At 33.6% G+C, this 20,939-nt stretch overlaps 1 protein-coding gene and 1 long non-coding RNA gene across 2 annotated transcripts; one reads left to right on the top strand and one right to left on the bottom strand.

Annotated features, from left to right (window-relative positions):
- Positions 1-1,030: 1,030 nt before the first annotated feature.
- LOC138133956 (uncharacterized) lies at positions 1,031-2,219 on the bottom strand. The gene is made up of 2 exons (XR_011160590.1): positions 2,014-2,219; positions 1,031-1,896 (listed from the first exon to the last, which is right to left on the bottom strand). It is a non-coding gene; the product is annotated as an uncharacterized lncRNA (long non-coding RNA).
- A 1,221-nt stretch (positions 2,220-3,440) lies between these two features.
- On the top strand, positions 3,441-9,496 carry LOC138133826 (fork head domain transcription factor slp2-like). The gene is made up of 2 exons (XM_069051793.1): positions 3,441-3,880; positions 8,686-9,496. The coding sequence occupies exons 1-2, from the start codon at positions 3,631-3,633 to the stop codon at positions 9,423-9,425; spliced, it is 990 nt and encodes a 329-aa protein (XP_068907894.1). The 5' UTR covers positions 3,441-3,630; the 3' UTR covers positions 9,426-9,496.
- Positions 9,497-20,939: the final 11,443 nt, after the last annotated feature.

Below are 20,939 nucleotides of genomic sequence, written 5' to 3' on the forward strand. Positions count from 1 at the left end.
TTAATTGGGCCTCTGTTTCAAAAAGGTAGCACAATAATATTTTTTTCCAAAGCTGGCTTGACCCAACGATCATTTATAATATACCTACACCAAATCAAAAAAGCTTCATTTGGATATTTACAGGCTACTGTAATGCAGCTAACTTTGAATCTTGCTAGCGGCACTCTTTCAAATAACATTGAATAGTTGAGCGTTTAGAAACCAGGGGTTTTACGTTTTCTACCTGTCCATTCCCTTAGAATGTATTTAAAAGAAAAATGAGCCTTGTGTAAAGATATTGTTTAGATACATTTACTTAACATGTAAACCTCTGGCTCTTTGTTGATAATTTGAAATTTATTGTTTTACAGCTCGACCGTTCAGAGTCACATGAAAATCCTATATAGGAAACCTTCACCTCTCCTAAGTATAGGTACAGGGTTATTATAAATGTTTGTAGTCCAAGTAGGCCATGAATTTGTACCGCCTTGTTTCGATTGTGCACTGTATCTAGTGGAATATTGGTATGAGTGAGCTCCTGACCAACTGAAACGGTAAAATTCGCTGTTCAAATCACTTGATTACCGCATTTTTTTCCTTCGAATCAAAATAAGTCTTTAGTAAAAGTTAAGAGTGTTAAGGCCACAGACGACGACGATGAGTATACAACAGTGATCAATGTTAGGTTAGTAACATTCTGTAAGTTTCAAGTAAATTTATTTTCAGGTTAACTGTTCTCTTCCAAATTCTCTCTTGTAATTATCAGTTTCTCCTAAACACATTTTTTTAGGATAAAAAGGATTTTTAGGATTGCAATGGGGTACACCGTGGAACAGACTATTTTCATTATTATTTCATTTTATTAAAATGGTGTACGAGATGAAAACAGAATGCAATCATGTAAGGATCAATATCTCGCAAAGTTTCCTAATTTAGAGATAGAGGAACAATCTTTAATGACCCACATTCAATGGATTGTGAATAGACAAAACTAGAGATGCTTCAAAGGAAAAGTCATCGAGAAGGCTTCAAGTTGGTGAAGTTTTGAGAGAGAGAATGGAACAAAATCCCAGAACATCATTGCTGTCAGCACAGTCAGGTGTAGCACTGAGCACATGTCAGAAAATTGTGAAGAAAAGATTAAATTTGCACCCTTATAAAATGTCATTGTTTCAAGAACTGAAACCAGCAGATTATCCACGTCATGTTGCATATTGCAGCTGGTTTTCAAACAACCTGAATGATAACAGAACTTTGGATTTGTCATTCTTTTCCAACAAGGCATGGTCCTGCAAGGGCGTAGCAATGATTTTTTGCTGAGGTGGGCCAGACTTTAAACCAGACAGATGATAGATAGATATTGCAGATGTATCTTGTTTTTAATGTGTTTTACTTTTATTCTGGAGTGGGCCAGAAGGATTCTGGGGTGGGCCGGGCCCACCTGGCCTCCCCCTTTACTACGCCCTTGTGGTCCTGCTGTAAGTTCATAACCTGATTGTACTCAGGGAGACGTTAGAACTAATAAGTATACCTCCTCTTCCATATTTGTTGCTGATTTCATTAACAACTATTCCAAATTGGATCAACGCATGCACCTGTCTGACGTCGCCCATCTTGTGTATCCTGCTCCTCCACATTATAACATTGGAAATCATTTAATGCACATCAACAACAATAAAACCTTGCTGGACAGTTAAATAGCTTTAATTTGTTGCCATATAACACATAAGTAAAATGTCTATTTACAATGATTTCATTCTCTCATTTTCCATCAACAGTTTTGGAATCTTGTGGTACCTAACATTGTATCCTCGAAACTTTTAAAACAAAAATGATTCAGTACCCATTGAATAATTTAACAGCAACAATTCAGTTCTACACACCTGTGGTTAAACACCAGTGGATAAGTTTACAAAACTGAAATAGAGAAAATTAAATTTTATTGTTCGTATGAGATGGATTGAACCATATGAACTTTAAAATTCACTTTGATAACAAATCCCGTCTTGATGGATTTTAGTCACTGTTACTCACGGTATTAAAACGTTGGAACAATCTCTTTAAACGAATCTTCACTGTTGTGGTTAATAATTCAAAGAATTTTTTGAAGATAAACATAACCTCCTAATGTCAAGAATAATAATCTACTTCGTATCATTTTCGTATGGAACTATGGAACGGCAAAAGAAAAAATTTCATTTGTTTTCATGGGCTCGTTGATTACAAACATTTATAATAACCCTGTATAAGCAGCTATAGTAGACCCAGAAATATAGGGATTTTATGAGGGATGGAATACGTTAACTTGAGGTGGTCAGTTATGGTAGGGCTATAAGCTTCTGGCACCCGTCGCGCGACTGGGCTCTACCCACCTTTGTCTCCGATGGTCCATTTTCAGACGGCTCAAAAACATCTGTCATAGAAGATTTATAACTCTCTTCAAGTTGGTAATAAAAGTGACCCCAAAATTGTAAAAGAAATTATCGGCCTAAATCCATAAAATCACTATATTTCTGGGCCTACTATACATACCTAGACACATTGACATAATAGATTATATTAAAAAAATACTTTTTTAAAGTTTTTCTAGTTCTAAGTTTTTAATTTCTCTAAAATACATATAGCTGTATTTACAGTGATTGAATATAACAATAAATAATTCATAACATTGTTGAGCAGGCCTTTTAAATAAAATAATCAATTAATTTAATAGTTTATTATTGTTTATCGAACTGAATTTGAACCAGTAGGTATTTTAAGTAAGCATGCATTTCTTTTTTAAATAATTGTTGAAATTGCCTTTTAAAAGTTGTATCAATAAATAAATTTTACAATTAAGTAGATAGATAATAAATTTAGAAAATTTGCAACACAGGTGGGTAATATTAAATCATGGTTGTTTAAATATAAGTGTCTGTATTTATAGTTTAATAAATACACACCATCTGATTATTTATTTTTCATATCTCTACCAATAGCTACAACGAACGTCAAACAAAATGTCAGTTCCCCTTGAAAACATAATTTATCGATATTTTACGATTCTTATCTGTTCAGTTTGTCATTTGTTGTATTTTATATGACACTATGCCGGCCAGAGTGTGTTTTAAGGTGACGCGTAGGGAACATAACAGTTCTAATAAATAACCGCAGACATTAAATATTGACAAATACACTTAATAAAATAATACGGTACATTTACAAAAGTAGGTATAGATTTAGGTGATGTAAGTTATTTATTTGTGAAGTTACGTTCGAGTTTGATTGAGTAAAAATCGGTGGAACGCCTATGGCGGCCGAGCCGCTCTGAATTTGGCCACCGAATGATGTTTGGCCTAAAACACTTAAATTACTCGAGTAAACATCTGCTACAGTAACCACACCCAGTGTATTGCCAATACATTCACACAACACCGCTGAAAATGAGTCCGTAGGCTGGCCAACAGGTCTCTCAAATCTTCGTTCTATTGGTCAGGAAACAAACAAAACACGGGAGAGGCGTAGCCTCAACTTTATATAAGCCCACCCTGAATAAATGAAGAACACAGTTACTAAGGATTATCTACCATGTCAGTTGAAACGGCGCTTGCCGCAGCAATCAACACCATGCATGATGTGATTGTTATTAAAAGATTAATAACGTAAATAAATATGGTGAATCTGCAGAATCTATGCAACCTCTTGCGATCTGTTATGGCCCGTAAGACGATCAAATCGTTCACCATTAACTCTATTTTGGCCGAAAGTGCACCGGAAAGTGAGACAAACATCGACGAAGAAGCAGAAGTTTGTGCGGAAGCAGACGGCAGTGATTGTGAGTCGGATTTGGATGTCACTGGAGACGACACGCCACCTCTGGACTGTTCGCAGAAGTCGGCGGAAAACAAAGAATTGAGCGAAGGTAAGCAGACGCTTGGTATAATAAATCTGAATAAAATCTAACTGCACTTTAAATTTTCTCGAAATTTGAGCCGATAAATAAACAATGAAATGTCAAACTTATTGTTAAATTATTAATTATTAGGCAACCGTGAATCACTTCAAAGAAGCAGATTAAACTGTTTGATTGGATTTTTTAACTTGGCCATATATTATTCATTTTTCAGGTCGTTTTCAAAAGATAAACGAATTGCGAAGTGTACTACAGTTTATAGGAGCTATCGATCTGGATATCCAATGATGATTAAATATTAACGGCTGTGGTTAATCATGTTCGAAATTTTGTTAAGACTCCAAGAATATTTTATCAGTCGTAAAAAAAAATAATCTAGACTCTTTCTGATTTTATAGCGTTATCACACTACAATGTGAAAATCACAAAAGTTTTTAATATTATTTCTTAGGTGAGGAAGAGGTAGGTAGATCCTGATGGCATTTATGAAGTAACTTCCATTCTTTTCTTCCTTTGATTAAAGTGAAGAAATAAATAAATTGAAATAAATAACATAACCAGCTAATATCAATGTTTTTCGTATTAGTCTATGAATCGTTTAATCTCTGCAGAAGAATTTGGTTATATTTTTTTGTAAAAACATTTTAGATGTACCCCAATAATTTAACAAATAAACATATTGGCCCGTATGCATAAAGGCTAGTAAATGCTTTTACTAGCAATTTTTGAAGTAAATACTAGGTTTCATATGCATAAAAATAAACAAATGCTTAAACTTAAAAGTAAATTACTTTTTTTGTTCGACACTGTCAAAATTTGTGAATTTTCTCCTATGTGAACGGATTTTGATAAATTTGACAACTTGTCAAAACAAAACATCAAGCTAATTTTAAAGATTTTTAGCGATTTGGAGCCTTTAATGGGCTCGTCGAACAAAAAAACGTATTCAACTCGTCCTTGTGTAATTTGGGCTTTTTTGGCACTCGTTGCACTCGAGTTTTAAACTGGTCCACTCATGCCAAAAAAGCCAAAATTACACACGAATTCGTTAATTAAATAACTATTATTACATTACATTAGTAATTACTAATGATTTAAGGATTTACTGAATTTTCCAGTAAATACTTACATGCATAACAGATAGCAACTACTTATAGGTACTTTGAAGTAAATACTTATAATTTTTCAAGTCTGGTAATTAACAACCTTAAAATAACTTTCGGTCTTCATTATGGCTGCGTTTGTGCAAATACAGGTTGTCCCAAAAATGGAGTACTAACGGTGCACTACGGTATAGAAGAGATTACCGTAAACGTCAGAAAAATGTTAAAAAAATTCTATTGGACTTATTTGCTGATTTGGCGGTCTTTGACAGTGGCACTTAACACGTTAATTATTTTGAAATATGTACAGTTAATTTCAAAATTATCGAGTACACCCCAAAAATCAAGAAGTCGATTTATTACAGATTTTTCCACATGTAAAGATGCCTTTTTGAAATTTGAGCGTCAGATTTTTTATATAGGTTAGGTAAATTTGACAACATAAAATGTCGCTGATACTTTAGAACTCCATAATATTGTCTGTTTTATCCTCTGCTCGGTGCTCTTCGCAATATTATAATACTGGGCTATCCACCGGATCTTCTTCTAATTTGGAAAGAATGAGCACTTTCGCGTTTTCGGTTAGATTCGGAATTTGTTTGTCAAAATTGACATTGATCATTGACAAAAAATTTAAGTGCATTTCACACTGTAGAAAATTAGGTGTACTCTATAATTTTGAAATTAACTGTACATATATGTATAAAATTGTCATGACAGCTACCTCTAATCGTACATATTATTACAAGATCACTCACTACCAATATCTGATCCTGCATAATAGAGAATTTAGAAGCTTTGGAAATCGAAAAAATTATTTTAAATCCACTACGGTAACATTGCAAGGTAATGATGTACGAATATATCTTTGTTTACATTGTATTACCGTATATTTTTTTCACGTAGGTACATTTAAACATCCTCGATAAGGTAGTAAGTCGTTTATACGCCAATTTTGGGACAGCCTGTATGTGCGCCTGAAGATGAGCGCGAATCATTTTAATCGTGTTCTTGGTGTAGAACTTCTTGAGATTCATGATCACTTCTTGAGATTCATGATTATCATGATGATTTTCCTTATTTACCGTTATTTGACATCCCAGGTACAATTTTTATTGAATTTTTGCAGAAAACTTCAGACGATTATACATATTTATCAATTTTTTTACCAGAAATTTTTTGAAATTCTGGATTTTTGCCGTCAGTCTCCAGCGGGTTCAACATTTCTTCTTCTCACGGTTTCAACACTATTTTCTTATTTTCCCTTGCTTTCAAATCGGTTTTCTTCTTCAAATCAATTTTCAAGTCAGGTCAGGTCAGGTAATTTTTTTCTTTATTTGGTCAGGCGAAAATTTGATTCGAATACTTTGCTGTTTCACTTTTACTGTTGGAACTCGTGACTTATTCAGAAGTATTTTTTCTTCTTTTAGCAAAAAAACAAACCAAACAAACCCCATTTGAGATAGTACCTACAGATTATTTAATTTCTACTTCTGAATCGGACATTTTTCTTTCGTATTTTGGAAGCGACTAATACAAGCAAAATTATCAAAACGACACTAAAAAACTCTTATCGCTGCAGCTGGGTTCTAATCATTAAAGTAAAAGCTTATGCATACGAAATTAAGTATTTACTTTTACTTTGATCTTTTACTACAAGTAAATTCTTTTACTTATAGTTTATACTTGTAAGTTTTTACTAAACTTTATGCATACGACCCATGGTCTGTTACAAGATTTTTGCAATATTTAGAATATTTTGTGTATTTTTTTGCACAAAATAAGTTTATTAGTACCCAGATAATACGAATTGGTACCATTTCTTCAAATTAATTTTATTAACAATAAGTAACTGTTAAAATGGTAATTTATGTAAGAACCACATAAGATAGTACTTTATTCACGAATGAAGTTTGACCGTACAAGGTACAAGCTATAGGCAAGTGCGGTAATCTCATGAGTGAAAAGGCACTTTATGAATGAATTTTATTCTACATACCTAATATATTTTTTTCTACGGCTATCTACAATTAGAAAAACAATCAACATCAAAACACAAATCTAAAATTTGACGTTTATAAAGCTACGCTCGCATTTCGGTGCATATACCTAATTGCATAACGTCAGAGTAAAATAATGACACATTTTTTTTTTTCGATTTTACGGAAGTGGCTTTTTTTGTAACCGGACTTGAAACACTTCAAATCCAAGGAGTTGAAACGTCCACAGGCGGCTCGACCGAGTCAAATGTAAGGTTATTCGAAGCATTTCTCACGATTTATTTGTCAATATGTAATTAAACGAAATATTTAATAATTAAATTATACCCATTAAAAAAGCGAAATAACGAAATTATTACCCAATATTTAACCGGTGGTAGGACATTTTATTTACATTAACATAAGTATAATTTCAAATGGAGCGAAAGAAAGTAAATCTATTTTTATTTATTTTGTAGTTATTGTTAACGTCTATAATTTTAGCAAAAGCACTAAAATAACTCTTGTTACATCGTGCATCTCTTATTCTTTTCAAGATAATTTGAGTAGACGCATTGTGTAAAGGTTTTGCGTAAGGCTCAGACAATCTATTATTATTCCACCTTGAACCTAATAAGGGCCACGGGAGTATCTTTTCTTTAAGAATACATATAACTAAAAAAGAAATCGTATAGATTTGGCTACCAAACACTAAACTCCTTGGTTCTGTTTCTGCAGTCTTGTACTCCTTTTGACGTTATTAATACCTACATAAATTCTTCCACAAAAATTTATTACGACATAATAATATAATTTAATAAAATTTCTATTAGAAGTTCAGTGTGCAACGTCACAAGCCGATGAGTTTTTAGAGATTTATCTTCAGAAAAATTTTTAAAAAATTCTTATTACATAATTAAATTATGAATTTTTATTAAGTATTAAGGTAATTCAATTTAATACATATTAGCAAAAAAAAATATAGTTTTCAATTAAATACAAAAAGAATTTGACAATAGATGTTTATGAATTAAACCAAATAATAATTAATAAACATTACTTTTTCAATATTTGTAAAAAAAATTTGTCTAGTTTTATTATTTCGTTTTATATCATTAAGTATACGTTGTTCAAAAATCAAAAAACTATTGTGTTGCAAATGACTTATCTGTCATTGTGATAAGTAATTGGAAATGTCATGAAAATGTGTGTTATTTGCACCACAATGGTTTCTTGATTTTTGAACAGCATTTAAGTTTATTTTATACATATTTTATCATCTATTGGGTATTTTTCGGTTTGTTTTGAATTTTTTAAAACTTTAAATAACACTAAAGACTGTACCTACTTTATGCCAAAAATAATTAATTACCATAGTAAATAATTACTTGCATAGGTAGGCCGATATATTATACCTACTGGTGTGACATTCTAGGCTTAAAACACAGATGTCATTTTTTACCGAATTAATTTAGCTTTTAAATAAAATTAAAGAAAGCACATTTCTTATGAGCAATTAATTAAAGTGCAACACGAAATAATTTTCTGTCTACCGTCAGTCCCGCAATTACCAGTACAAACAATAAATTACTGACAAGCTTAATCTGATAATAACCCCGAACCACATTTTGAAATGTGATAATTTATTTACCACGTCATATGTCTAAGCCGTGTAAAAATGTCCCTGGTTTTTGACATGCTATGTTAACTACTCTGACGGTATTTTTTGCAGAGAAAGGAAAAAAGCAAAACGACAAGCCTCCGTACAGCTACAACGCTTTGATAATGATGGCAATTAGAAACAGCCCCGAGAAACGCTTGACCCTCAACGGAATCTACGAGTATATCATAAGAAACTTCCCCTATTACCGCGACAACAAACAAGGTTGGCAAAACTCGATCCGTCACAATCTCAGCTTGAACAAATGCTTCGTCAAAGTCCCCCGCCACTACGACGACCCCGGCAAGGGCAACTACTGGATGCTGGACCCGTCAGCCGAAGACGTCTTCATCGGCAGCAGCACCGGAAAGCTGCGCCGTCGGTCGACGGCCGCCTCCAGGTCCCGCCTGGCAGCTTTCAAGCGGACGATAGCCCTGAGCGGTTTTTATCCGAATCTACCATTTCCTTCGCCGTTCGGACACTTTTATCCGTCGATGTTGGCAGCGTCGGTATATCAGAGATATAATCCCTATTTACATCAAACATCCGTGATACCGAAACCACCAACGCTACATCAAAATCCAATTAATTTGGAGAGATTAGAAGCGCCGTCGAACTTCTTAAGGCAGACGTCGATGGTCGAAATGTATAACAGCCTAAGACTGAGTGCACCGATCCAGTGTCCTCTACAAATACCGATTCCTCTTCTACCACGCCACAGCGGAGAAGCATGTGGGAGTTCGTCGGAAAGCGGAACCGCTAACGCAGAAGGCCTCCTCAAACCTGTCACTGTGATAACTAGAAATAATTAAGAATGTACAGTCATGATCCAGTGTACAAATTGTAAATAAAGTCATAAATGTCGCAACGATTTTTGCTTCATTTCAACGTACAAATTATGGTGTTAATAATGCATGAGAGCCTCAAAAAAGTTTCTCCAACAAAAAATATTTATGAAGGATCAATAATAGACGACAATTATAAAAGCTAAATTGAAATTTTCTCACTAATTATCACCGTGGCATAAATATTGAAGTATGACCTGGTCCACCCACTTCTTCTTTACACTTTGTCGGATAATCAATTTCGTCCTTCACTTCCTTCCAAGCCACTGTCTTTACATTGCCCAAACAGAATAATAATGAGACACATTTCCCCGAAAAAACTTGTTTTTAATCATTATAATTTCAAATCTTATTCTGTTGTATGAAAATATGTCAATAATTAAAAGGTTTATACCGCATTAATATGATTAATAATTTATCCATTAGAAAAAACTTGTCGGTAAGTCCTGTTATGTTTACGTTGACGATATTGTTAGCTTCATTAATCTAATCCGGTTATTATTCCATTATTCAACTTTCTAATTTTGTAATGTCACATTCAATAACATTCACAATTTATCAATTTGTTCTACATTTTATTGGGCAACGTGGATCACCCGAATGTGCTGATAACTTTAATGAGCGCATTATAATCCTGCTAATTTGAAACCTTGTCTAATATCACACACTTGATCGTGTTTCAAAAAGTGCCGGGCAAGAATGTCTCGCCAAATAAAATCTCTTAATGAACACCTTGACATTATGCTGTACAAAACGTTGATGTTATGTTACAAATTAAAAGTAACAACAAATTAAGCAATAATTACAGGTGTAGTATTTTGTCTGGGTTAAGTAATTAGGATACAAAAAAAATATATTCATTTTACTAAAAGCAAACGTGTTATAACCTGTCTATTTTAACATATCAGTTCCAAGATTTCTGCAATTATATGTTACAAAAATAAGCGAAGATGAATGTTTTCAGCAACTTGTGTATGTCAGTTTTAACAAGTGTTAATTATAATTAGCTTTAAGGAATAAAAATATTGGATGTTTATTTAAATTTCTCCTCAAAGTTGGCGTTGAAGAGTCGATTGTGAACGCACCACTCGTCAGTCTGCTGAGTAAAAACACAAAGAACGCAAAAAGTGAGATTAGATTTAAACAGTTGATCCGTGGTGCGTCCACAATCGATTCTTCAACGCCTACTTTGAGGAGAAATTTAAATGAACACCCGATAGTACTGATAAGATATTGGAAAAAATTGCAAATATGTTTCTCTGGGAAAAAAATGTCATATTTGTGATATAGTAGTGCATCTACATGAAACAATAGAAAATAACTCCAAGAAAATTTGAAAGGTAAACCAATATTGATAACGATATTTTTCAGGAAAAATTTCACCAGGCAAAGGCCCCCAAGAAAAGTGATTAGAACTTTGACGAGTCACTATATTGTAGTTTCATTCAATTGGCTTTTAGCACAATTTAAACAAATTTTTATCAGGCACAATATAATTTCGCTTCTCTCAAAGACGACATTTTGTGTTTTGTAGCCTTTATTTTCTTCATCCAATAATTTTTCTTGAAACAGATTCTCTAACATCTCGTATTCTTCTTTGGAGGACAAATTATCATATTTAAAACCTTGGGATTTTTTTGTTTCCTTCCACTTTCTTCCACAATTAATAATATTACAACAAGAAGGCTTCCAAAAATTAGAAAAAGCATAAAGAGATATTGTAATTCTTGTAGATCCGAGTAAATGTTTGAACTGAGAAAAGATAAAGTCTTCACTTTGTGCATTCCAATACCTTGACGGGAGATGACCAAATGACAACAGAAAAGTGTAACATCGCATAAACATCTGGGATCGCTTTCTGCTTTTGAGCCCGCTTAAGATAATCGAAAAATTATTTAGTGTGACGCGCTATCTGATGACATTTGTCTCGGAATCCGAACAAGGCTTGATGGATAGTCCCTCCAACTGTCAGCGGCATTTAATGGCTGATAATGACGGCCGGTACATGTAAAAGTATGCAAGCAAAGAGATCGATGAGGTCGGGCTCTTCATTTGAAGTTATCGTTTACATCTTCACCACCACATTACTGAACTGCCTTGATCCGATGGATTGTTATCTGTTATCTTATAAACACTGCGCTCTACAAAACTGTATCACAACAACAACAACAAAAAATCAAGATAACTTAATAATTTATTTGCGGCCGATCAATATTTAGTAACAATAAAAAAAAAACATATTGGATTTTATTTATTGGATGTGCAGGCATCTGACTCGCTGATAGGTGAAAAGGGTCACATTCAGCGAGAGGATTAAAATGAAAATCATTAATAAAAAATTCAACATATAAGAAATGTACATCTGGCGGCTTCTTTGACTGTCACTCAATTGTTAAAAGATCCATATAAATAGTTACCTGGTCGACTGGAAGATGTGTGCCGAGGTCTACTTCTCTCACTCGAACTCGTTGCTGGAACGATAGGAAATAAAGATGAAGTGTGGGGATTTTAAAAACGATTAACATCTCTCGCTCTTCAATCGCTTGATCATTTGACGGGAAGATAAGATGATATGTAAAAAACTTTGTACACTTAGAATATTTCCAAGTTGACAAACAATAAAGATTTATTCAGAAATATAACGCTATAACATCATTGGCATCACCGCTAATTACAAACAATTTAATATTTTTACAGCTTTATTGTAATGTACCAAATATGTAATCCATTCGGAAAGAAACGGTGAAATAATAGTAGATAATTTTATGCCTGGTTTCAAAATACAAATTTAATTCATCATCTAATGAAAGACAATTTTTAAAACATATTTTTTAATCGTGTTAGGAAATTTGTAGAGCGGATTCATTAATCGCATTTAATACGGTATAATCTTAGTTAACTAGTCATAAAATAATGTAGAACACGAAAGAAATTACAGTATAACTGGAAAAGACCCCATTTACTCAACTGAGCAAAAAGCGTTTATTTCTGCAACGGTCGTAGCTTCAACGATGAGTGGCCCTATGCAGTACAACATTGTTTGCAAGAATTTAAGCTTCAGTTTCCTCAAGTTGTCGTTGATTATAAACAATTTTAAGTGTGTTCAAATCGTATTGGGAAATTGTTTCTGCAAACTGGAAATATAATAAGGAAAAAGGTAGCGGAAGGCTACAAAATGTACTCTCGAAATTGCTGATGCAGCTAAGAGAATAAACCAAAAACTTCCCTTCGTCATTTGTATCTCTCTCCTAGCAGGTGATGCGTCATAAAGGTTATAGTTTTGTGAATGTGTTACTAAATGTTATAAATAGAATAAAAAACAGAATCAGAAAAAGTCAGGAAGATGTGGTGGACACTTTCAACACTTTTGATAATAAAATACCACAAATTACTTCTTCCAATTCCCATTCTTACAAGATTTAGTGAGGTTATGTTTAGCTTGACAGATTTTAACAGAAATTCAGGGTTTGTCAATTGGCTAAAATATGTATAATGATATGTCGCCTGTCGCCTTGATTTGCATTTTTTCCATAGGGCTCTGTTTTATTTCTAAACACCCGTTATGATACAATACTGCGCTTGCAAGTAAAAATTCTCTTATATCCTGTTCTACTGGAAAAATAATTTACATCACTTCGTGCAATAGTTTTTATAAAACAAATCAACTTTTTATAATTGCAAATAAGACGTTCGAAGAAGTTATCGCAATAATCGATTGCAATTTATAAATCATAGTAACGTCTGTTTCAAAAATCAACATGTGACAGTTAAAAGATTTTATCTTAAACCAACACTACTTTATTACTGTTGCCAGAAGCGAATAGCAAAACCCTGTAGTAGGTCTGGACAGTATAATGATTTGATTTTTTTGTATTATACAAATAACAAATTTGTGTTGTTTGACAATTGCAAATTTTTACTGGAACTGATAGCTACTGTTCAAGTTTTCATGTAAGAATTCCATCAATATACATCTTTGATCGTCGTAATTATACAAACAACATTCAGGAATTTACATCTCTTGATCTTGAATATTATACAAGATATAGACACTTATGTCAACATAAATTTTATCCGTTCTCTCACCAGGTTAAAATACCTTTTATACCTATTGGATTACATTAAGTAAAAAGTAGTCTCTTCTGTTTTTTTTTAAATTTTATTATTATTTCATGTACAATGTGTTACAACTACACGTATATGCAGTTTATGTAACTGACACATTTTTTTTTAAATTTCTTTGGTTTCCTCTTCTCTAGGTAGATTTAATTTTGAAATCCTTTCAGATTTTGAAGAAAACCACCAGCATGCGTCCAAAATCGTCCACATTTCAATTTGGTATAGTCTAAAATGTGCAAGTAATGATAAAAACATTAATCTCAATTAGGTTATCTGAATTGGTTGAGAGGCTTCTGTCTGATTGTTTGTAGTATCCAATGTCTGGCTTCTCAACACGGCAATTAATTTCAGAGTAAACCGTAAACAAACGCGTGGGAGTTGGTGTTTAAGTTAATTAGTACTTGAAGGGTGAAAACGAGCATGCATCATCATCAGCGAGAGACGCAAGGGGTGAAACATGACACGATGACAGCAGGCTAGATTCAGAGATAATATATAAAGAGATCAGTGATCGGTTAAAAGCGGCAACTACAAGTTTATTTACGACAAAAAAAAAAAGGAAACATCACCGCTTAATGTAGCCGCGTATTTTTATACGCTAAATCATAATCGAACGGTGTTAACCAGGAGATGTGCTTTGGTAGAGCTTTTCTGGCTGCGCTCCGGCTCGTCCTTGTCCGGAGTCCTTGGAGGCTGAGGCCGTCCACGGAAAGCGAGATGAAGTTGTTGTAGGCACCGGCCGTGTATACAGACAGCAATGGGTGAGAACCGGAGCCAGGTCGGCCGATAAATTACAATTATCTGCTTATAGTGAATGGGCACTCAAAGAGAGAGACAGCCGCCCAGCTAAACAACGACTTTATTAGTGACACAAAGAGCTTGCCGATAGCGGCGAACCAAACGCTTCCAAAATAAGGAATCGCGGGATACATCAACACCTTTTAATGTCTTTGATGGAGGGCGAGATGCCCTTAATCTCTCTCTGCGCCTCCGATTTCAAGCTCATTTATAACAGGTAAGGCGATTAGAGCTGCTAAATTTACACACACATTTTTAAATCCAGAAATTATAAACGATTATTTAAAATACCGATCACCTCTAGCTCTAAATTAAATTTCGATTTAGAAAACAATAATCCTAGCTGTGAAAACTTGATTAGTCCATTAGACTTTACCTATTCAACTGAACTGACATCTTCAACGATTCCATGAACTGACGTCTTGATAGAACCGTCTAAAATAGGTGAACGTACGTCTTATGATTACAGATATAACAACCGTATTAGTTTACAAATCCAGAATATAATCTTCTTAACACTTACGATGTAATGCTGTAAATATTGAGAGCCATTGTGCATAATTTTGATTTGAACTGAATCATTACCAGACCCCATTTCAGTTCATGTTTTACTTACAATCATTGCAAATGACTTCTTCTTTTAAATATATTTGCTTTGGATCAACAAATTTAAACAATTTACCATCTTTAATGTCACTACAGTAGTGAATGGTATAAAAATATTCTACATCATACCACAAATGCGTTACTGAGAAAACTCTCCGCGCTGTTTTTCAATACAGAACCAGTTTACAAAATCATTGGATAAAAAAAAACTCTAGTGTACCTACCTAATTTTAGTCGAAAAAAAGTACAAACAAATGGGGCAACACTTGTCACTTACAGAGACGTCGACTTCGTCTCGGTCCACCAAAAGACACTTCTACTGTTAATGATATGCACCTTCAAATGAAATCCTGGGCTGGGAAAGCGTTGGAAATCGCCAATTGTTGTGCTTTTTTAAAGCGTAGATTAATTGGAGCATGTTGACAGCTAACCTAAAATTTAGAGCCAAAAACATTTTTTGTTCTTTCTTTGCAATGTTTTACATTAAAAATAGAATAACTTATTAACGATTATTCTCGAAGTAAATATCTAAGGGCACCCTTTGCTGAAAACAAACATGTTCAATTATGTCTCGATTAAACATAAGCAAATGTCATTCGTGTCAAACGGCGGGAAATTCAAACTTTACACTGTTCTAAACGGTTTACTTATTCCAGCGCCTACTCAGCCCAGGATTTCATATAATCGCGCGATATACCTAATCTATAGTCCCTCCAAAAATCAAAAAACCACCAACGTCGCATTTTCCTCTATAATTACTATCGGCAACGCTGTGTAGTGTAAAATTTGGTGAGAATTGTAATTTTGAGGTTAAGTATTTATTAAGTGTCTTGTTTTTCTGGGCATGTTTAAGCAAAAATAATAAAAATTAATAAATAAGTGAATCGTACTGAGTAATATCTAGTAAAACAATTTGAACGAAATTCCAAGCATTTGAATTTTATTTTGAATCAAATGTCATAATTTATAGTTACAAACATTTCAAGAAAAAATAACTACCTAGGGTTTTTTAAATTTTACCAACCTAAAGCAATAGGTGGTGGTTTTTTGATTTTTGAATGGACTTTACTTATACTATTATTTAACTTGAATTTTGCCTTAGGTACAGTTAAACCTTCATCATTATCATTTGTCACTAATATTTTAAGCTAAAGAGGAAATATTTGAGGAAATAGTACCTATAAGAAAAGAAAAATATGATTTACTGATATACTACCGTGTGAGCAACAAGTACTGATTGAGTTGGTAATAAATTCTGGTGATTTTTGGTGACTTTTATGTCATGTTCCAACGAGAAAACCATTTTATTAATAAAAGATTACAAAAACCAAGACGTTTGAAATGTATACCAGGTGTCAATATTGTCAATAAAACAAACCGAAATAGGTACAATTCACAGTCTTGAAAATTTTATGTAAAATTTTTTTTTGCCAACTGTAACAGTTATTGTTGCTCACCCTGTATTACGATCATAAAATTTTGGACATCAAACTTCTGTCACATTAAAAAAATTACTCTAAATCATGATTTATTGAAACTGTCACATGAAAGATGAAATTGTTATCAATTTGACACCGGTTTAAAATATAATTTTTTTAATGTGCGAGTACATTTGGGTATTTGTTTTATATTTTTTATTAATTAAAACCTCGTTCTATTCCATTTGTCTGATTTTTACAACTTTTTGAATATTTTCTCGGTAAATCTGACATTCACATTTTCAAAATTGACACAATCAAAATTGAGGTTATTAATACATAAGGGTCGTTTTAAAATGTATGACAGCACGATGACATTAGTGTCCAAAATTTTTTGATGGCAATAGTACGTAAACTCGGTACAGGTTGCAAAGACACACTTGTCATTTGCAACAGCACTTTTATGGCATTAGTCATTTGAAATTACTTTAAAACTGTACTTATTTGGAAAATATTCAACCCAAACTATGATTTTCTGGTCCCTTTGTGCCTTTATTTGGTTCAGAAATATGAAAAAAATGCTGTTGCAAATGATAAGTGTGTCTTTGCAACCTGTACCGAGTTTACAGAATTACTAACCAAGAATAATTGTAATTATCTGTAAGGACACGTAACGTTCGCAGCCTGTACAAGAAACTGTACAGATACAAGCGTGGCAGGTTAAAATCGATCTTTTAGCTGGTCATGATTTTTGACTTGGATAAAGCGAAGGGGTTGGCCAAAGTTGGTCTCATTATGTAGGAGTTTTTTGTTTACAGACACAAGAATAAGAAAATTTAAGGTTTCGGTGTGTCTCCCATTAATTGGACAGAATCGCCGCTTGGTCTGCGGTGTCGAATGAATTTATAATGCGTCAAGGGCCCCATTGTTTAGAGTGGATTATGTAAAAAGTTCCGTGTTTGTGTGCTTTATGCTGTGAGAGCCGGCAGATGCCAAGCGGATAGTTGCCGTCGACCACTATATAAATATTTCAGCAGCTGATTACTGGCCTCTGACCGCAACAACTCGGTAACAAGTACTACAACACGATCGTCCTCTGAATTAAACATCCTTCGCTAAATTATTAACAGCCCATCTCATCGTACAGTTTATTTGCACTGCAATTAGAATAATAACATGTGTAACGCGGAGTACGAATCAAAAATGGCTTTGTTAAGGATACGAACAGGATCGGCGAAGGAATTCCGACGGCGCGGTCGGAGGACGATTGTATCGTGTTTGGTGCATATTAATATGGTGTTAACATGTCTCTACATCGCACCCGCCCGCTGAGAACCAACAGACCCCTGCTGCATACCGACGACCACCAAACTGTTCAAACAGACCCCGCTCCGCGCTCCCCAACCAAATTAAGCGATACACCATGAACGTGTACAGTTTTAACTCTCACAACTTGACCCCATGTCAACATTTTCACGTTCATTCTAAAAAGAAGCTTTAGTTGGTCCCGTGACGAGAAAAGAAGGAATTCGAGAATTCTACATTTTATAGGTTAGAGCAGATCATGTGACTTCTGCACGATACAAATGGCGAGCAAATGAGACGCGATAAAAGGCGAAGTCGTAATTTGTATTGATTTTGAAAATTAGCTTGATAAATAATTACCAGGTATCATTTATTATACTGTCGTTAAGTACCACGATGGAACTTCAACATAGTCCCGGTCAAAAGAGTAGTTGCTTGTAAAGCTTTTAAGAACTATTTTGCTCACCCTGTATTAACTAGCAATATCTTCTGTCATTTTTGACAACGTTGACGCCTTATTGTAAATATGAAATCTACATATCCTATATACCGGGTAATTCATAAACCATATCTTTTGGGTTCCCCATTTGATACAGTAAAAAAGGGAATCTTTGTTCTACTGTTACTGCATTCTATCATGTTTTTGAGTTTCCACAAAAACCTTTAATTTTGTTTGTGTCATATAATTTTGTTAACTAATGTATCGGGTGTTCGTTAAAATTTCCCCTCAAAGTTGACGTTGAAGAGTCGATTGTGAACGCACCACTCGCCAGTCTGCAAATTAAAAACACATACAACGCAAAAAGTGAGGTTAGTTTTAAACTGCTATATTAGAATTGTATTCCGTGGTGCGTTTACAATCGACTCTTCAACTTTGACGGGAAATTTTAGTGAAGTAACTAATGTACTAAATTTTGATATTAACTGTTTCAGAAACATCGACAAGTTGCAAATAAAAACAATTATTACGAGATTTCTCTATGTATGAAAGTTTTGGTGCTGTAAATTCTGTTACGAGTTTTGTATAAATTATGATTTTTTATTAAAAATAATAAATGTACAAAATAGGTTGAATAAACAAGAAAAAATACTCTAGAATCATGATGACAAAGTGTAAAGAACCTAGTCTTTAAAAAAAATGTTTTAAAATAGGTACATAAAATTCGAAACTTTGTCTCATTTTGAAGATTCAAGATTTCAAATATTCTACGGGTTTGTTTTAATTCTTTACTACCATAACAAATTTACTGGATTGTTTTAACAACTGCGAGACCTTAACATGTTTATTCATATTTATTTATTGCATTCAGATGTTATCTTAATTCAGAAAAACATCAGTTACGAAGTATGCTCTGTTAGTTTCACAATGTCATAATGAAAAACGGAAATTTCTAATTGTCTGGGGACTGATTATATTTTATCAAGTTAAATGTGTAGGTGGTCGTCACGTGACATCAATAACCCTTCATACGAGAAGCATAATAGAATTAAAACTCTTCCACCGTCTTTAAAAGTAATACATATGTATTTATGTACTAAGTAATTATAAAAATATCATTATTACTAGTTTTGTTGTCATTGTTATTATTATTGTTAATATTGAACGTTATTACTATTATTAGATATTAGAAACTTCAGAAAATGTATTTACTGCTGTAGAAAAATAATCGTGTTTTATTCGTGTTTTTGTAGAATACGTATGTTGTTTTTACGACAACAGTGTGATTAGGTTATTTAAGATGCAGAATTTTCCCTGTGGTTTCCAAACGCTGTGTTTGGAGGAGCACCGGTTGAGGACCGCAGGCGATCAAGATTGAAGTGTCAATTCCACGCAGCGTTTCATACAAATGTTCGAAATAAAAGCAAATATCACTGAATGCTAACTTCGATCTTCGAACGATGAACACTCAATTAATGTTATTGCGATTTTAAATAATAAATTCAATGAAAATCGCAAGAAAAATAATTGGAAACGATCGGAGGCTTGTTATTTAAAAGAATTATGGAGCACGTGATTGTTCCAAGTTGTAATATTTCTTGTGGAAAGTGCAAGAAAAAAAATACAAGTGCAATAGCGCTTTCTATAAAGACGTCTTTGCGGCATCGATGGATTTATTGTCGAATGTCGATGTATCGGATGAACTTTATCGACGTGTATATCAAATTCTATTAATTGTAGTGAGAGTCGGGTTGGCCTTTATCTGATCCGTTTTATTCTGTATCAATGCCCGAGCTATTAGGCTTGTATTGTGCTCATACTTTAGATGTTATTTAAGCCGTAAAGAAGTGCCGCCGCCGCAGCGAAAGGATATCGCATTCGAACCGTTACCAAATTTTATTTCAGAATAAGAGACGGGCTTATTGTTGTCATAATTTTATAACAGATTGTGCCCGATTGCAAAAATAGAAGCAAAAATCTGAGACCTGTAGATTATGATCCAACTCCATTTCCTATGTTAAAATTTATTTTTGTTTGTTAATATGCAAATATGTGTAAGTGACTGCTTATTCGTTAAAATAAAAAAAGTTTTAACGATCTAAACGTTTAGTTTTGATTTCAAATTTAACCTCAGAGTTGAATGATCGGACTGACTTTTGAAAAATACGTATCTACATACAAAAAAATATACAGGCTGTTTGAAAATTGCTAGTACAAAAAGAAACTAGTAATTGGTGATGGTGAGTTGAAGTCATCGGCAAAAAAAAATTCTAATAAAAATCCTCTAGTTTTCGAGATAAAAATTACTAAAAATTGGGTTAAAATTGGTAGTGCGCCACTGAGTTAAGGTATTTTAAAAAGACACTTCACATTGTTTAGCAATAATGAAATAAAAAATTTGATGTTCTTAAACTGTCAATCTGTGGTTGCCAAGATCTTGCAAAAAAATATTAATTTTTCATATTGTTGTATAGTCCTTCATTATCACGCTTGGTTACCAAGGTTTAAAAAATATTGCCCCGCCTGAGGCGTAGAATATGCAGGGATAGGATTACTTTATCCCTTTTGTTTTAAAAAATTAAAAATTGGTTTCTTGGATTTCTTAGGCCTTCCATATGCCACAGTTTTTTTTTGTACTAGCAATTTTCAAACATCCTGTATATTGATTTGGTGATGTTAAAACATGTAGAAATAACACTTCATTTTTCCCTCTTAATTTTTTATTGCCGCTCTGATGATGACAGCTTTGCTGCCGAAACGCGCGTCAGCTTTAGAATAAAGTGTGTTTGGCGTTGG

This window comes from Tenebrio molitor, chromosome 6 (assembly GCF_963966145.1).
Source record: "Tenebrio molitor chromosome 6, icTenMoli1.1, whole genome shotgun sequence".
Lineage (NCBI taxonomy): Eukaryota > Metazoa > Arthropoda > Insecta > Coleoptera > Tenebrionidae > Tenebrio > Tenebrio molitor.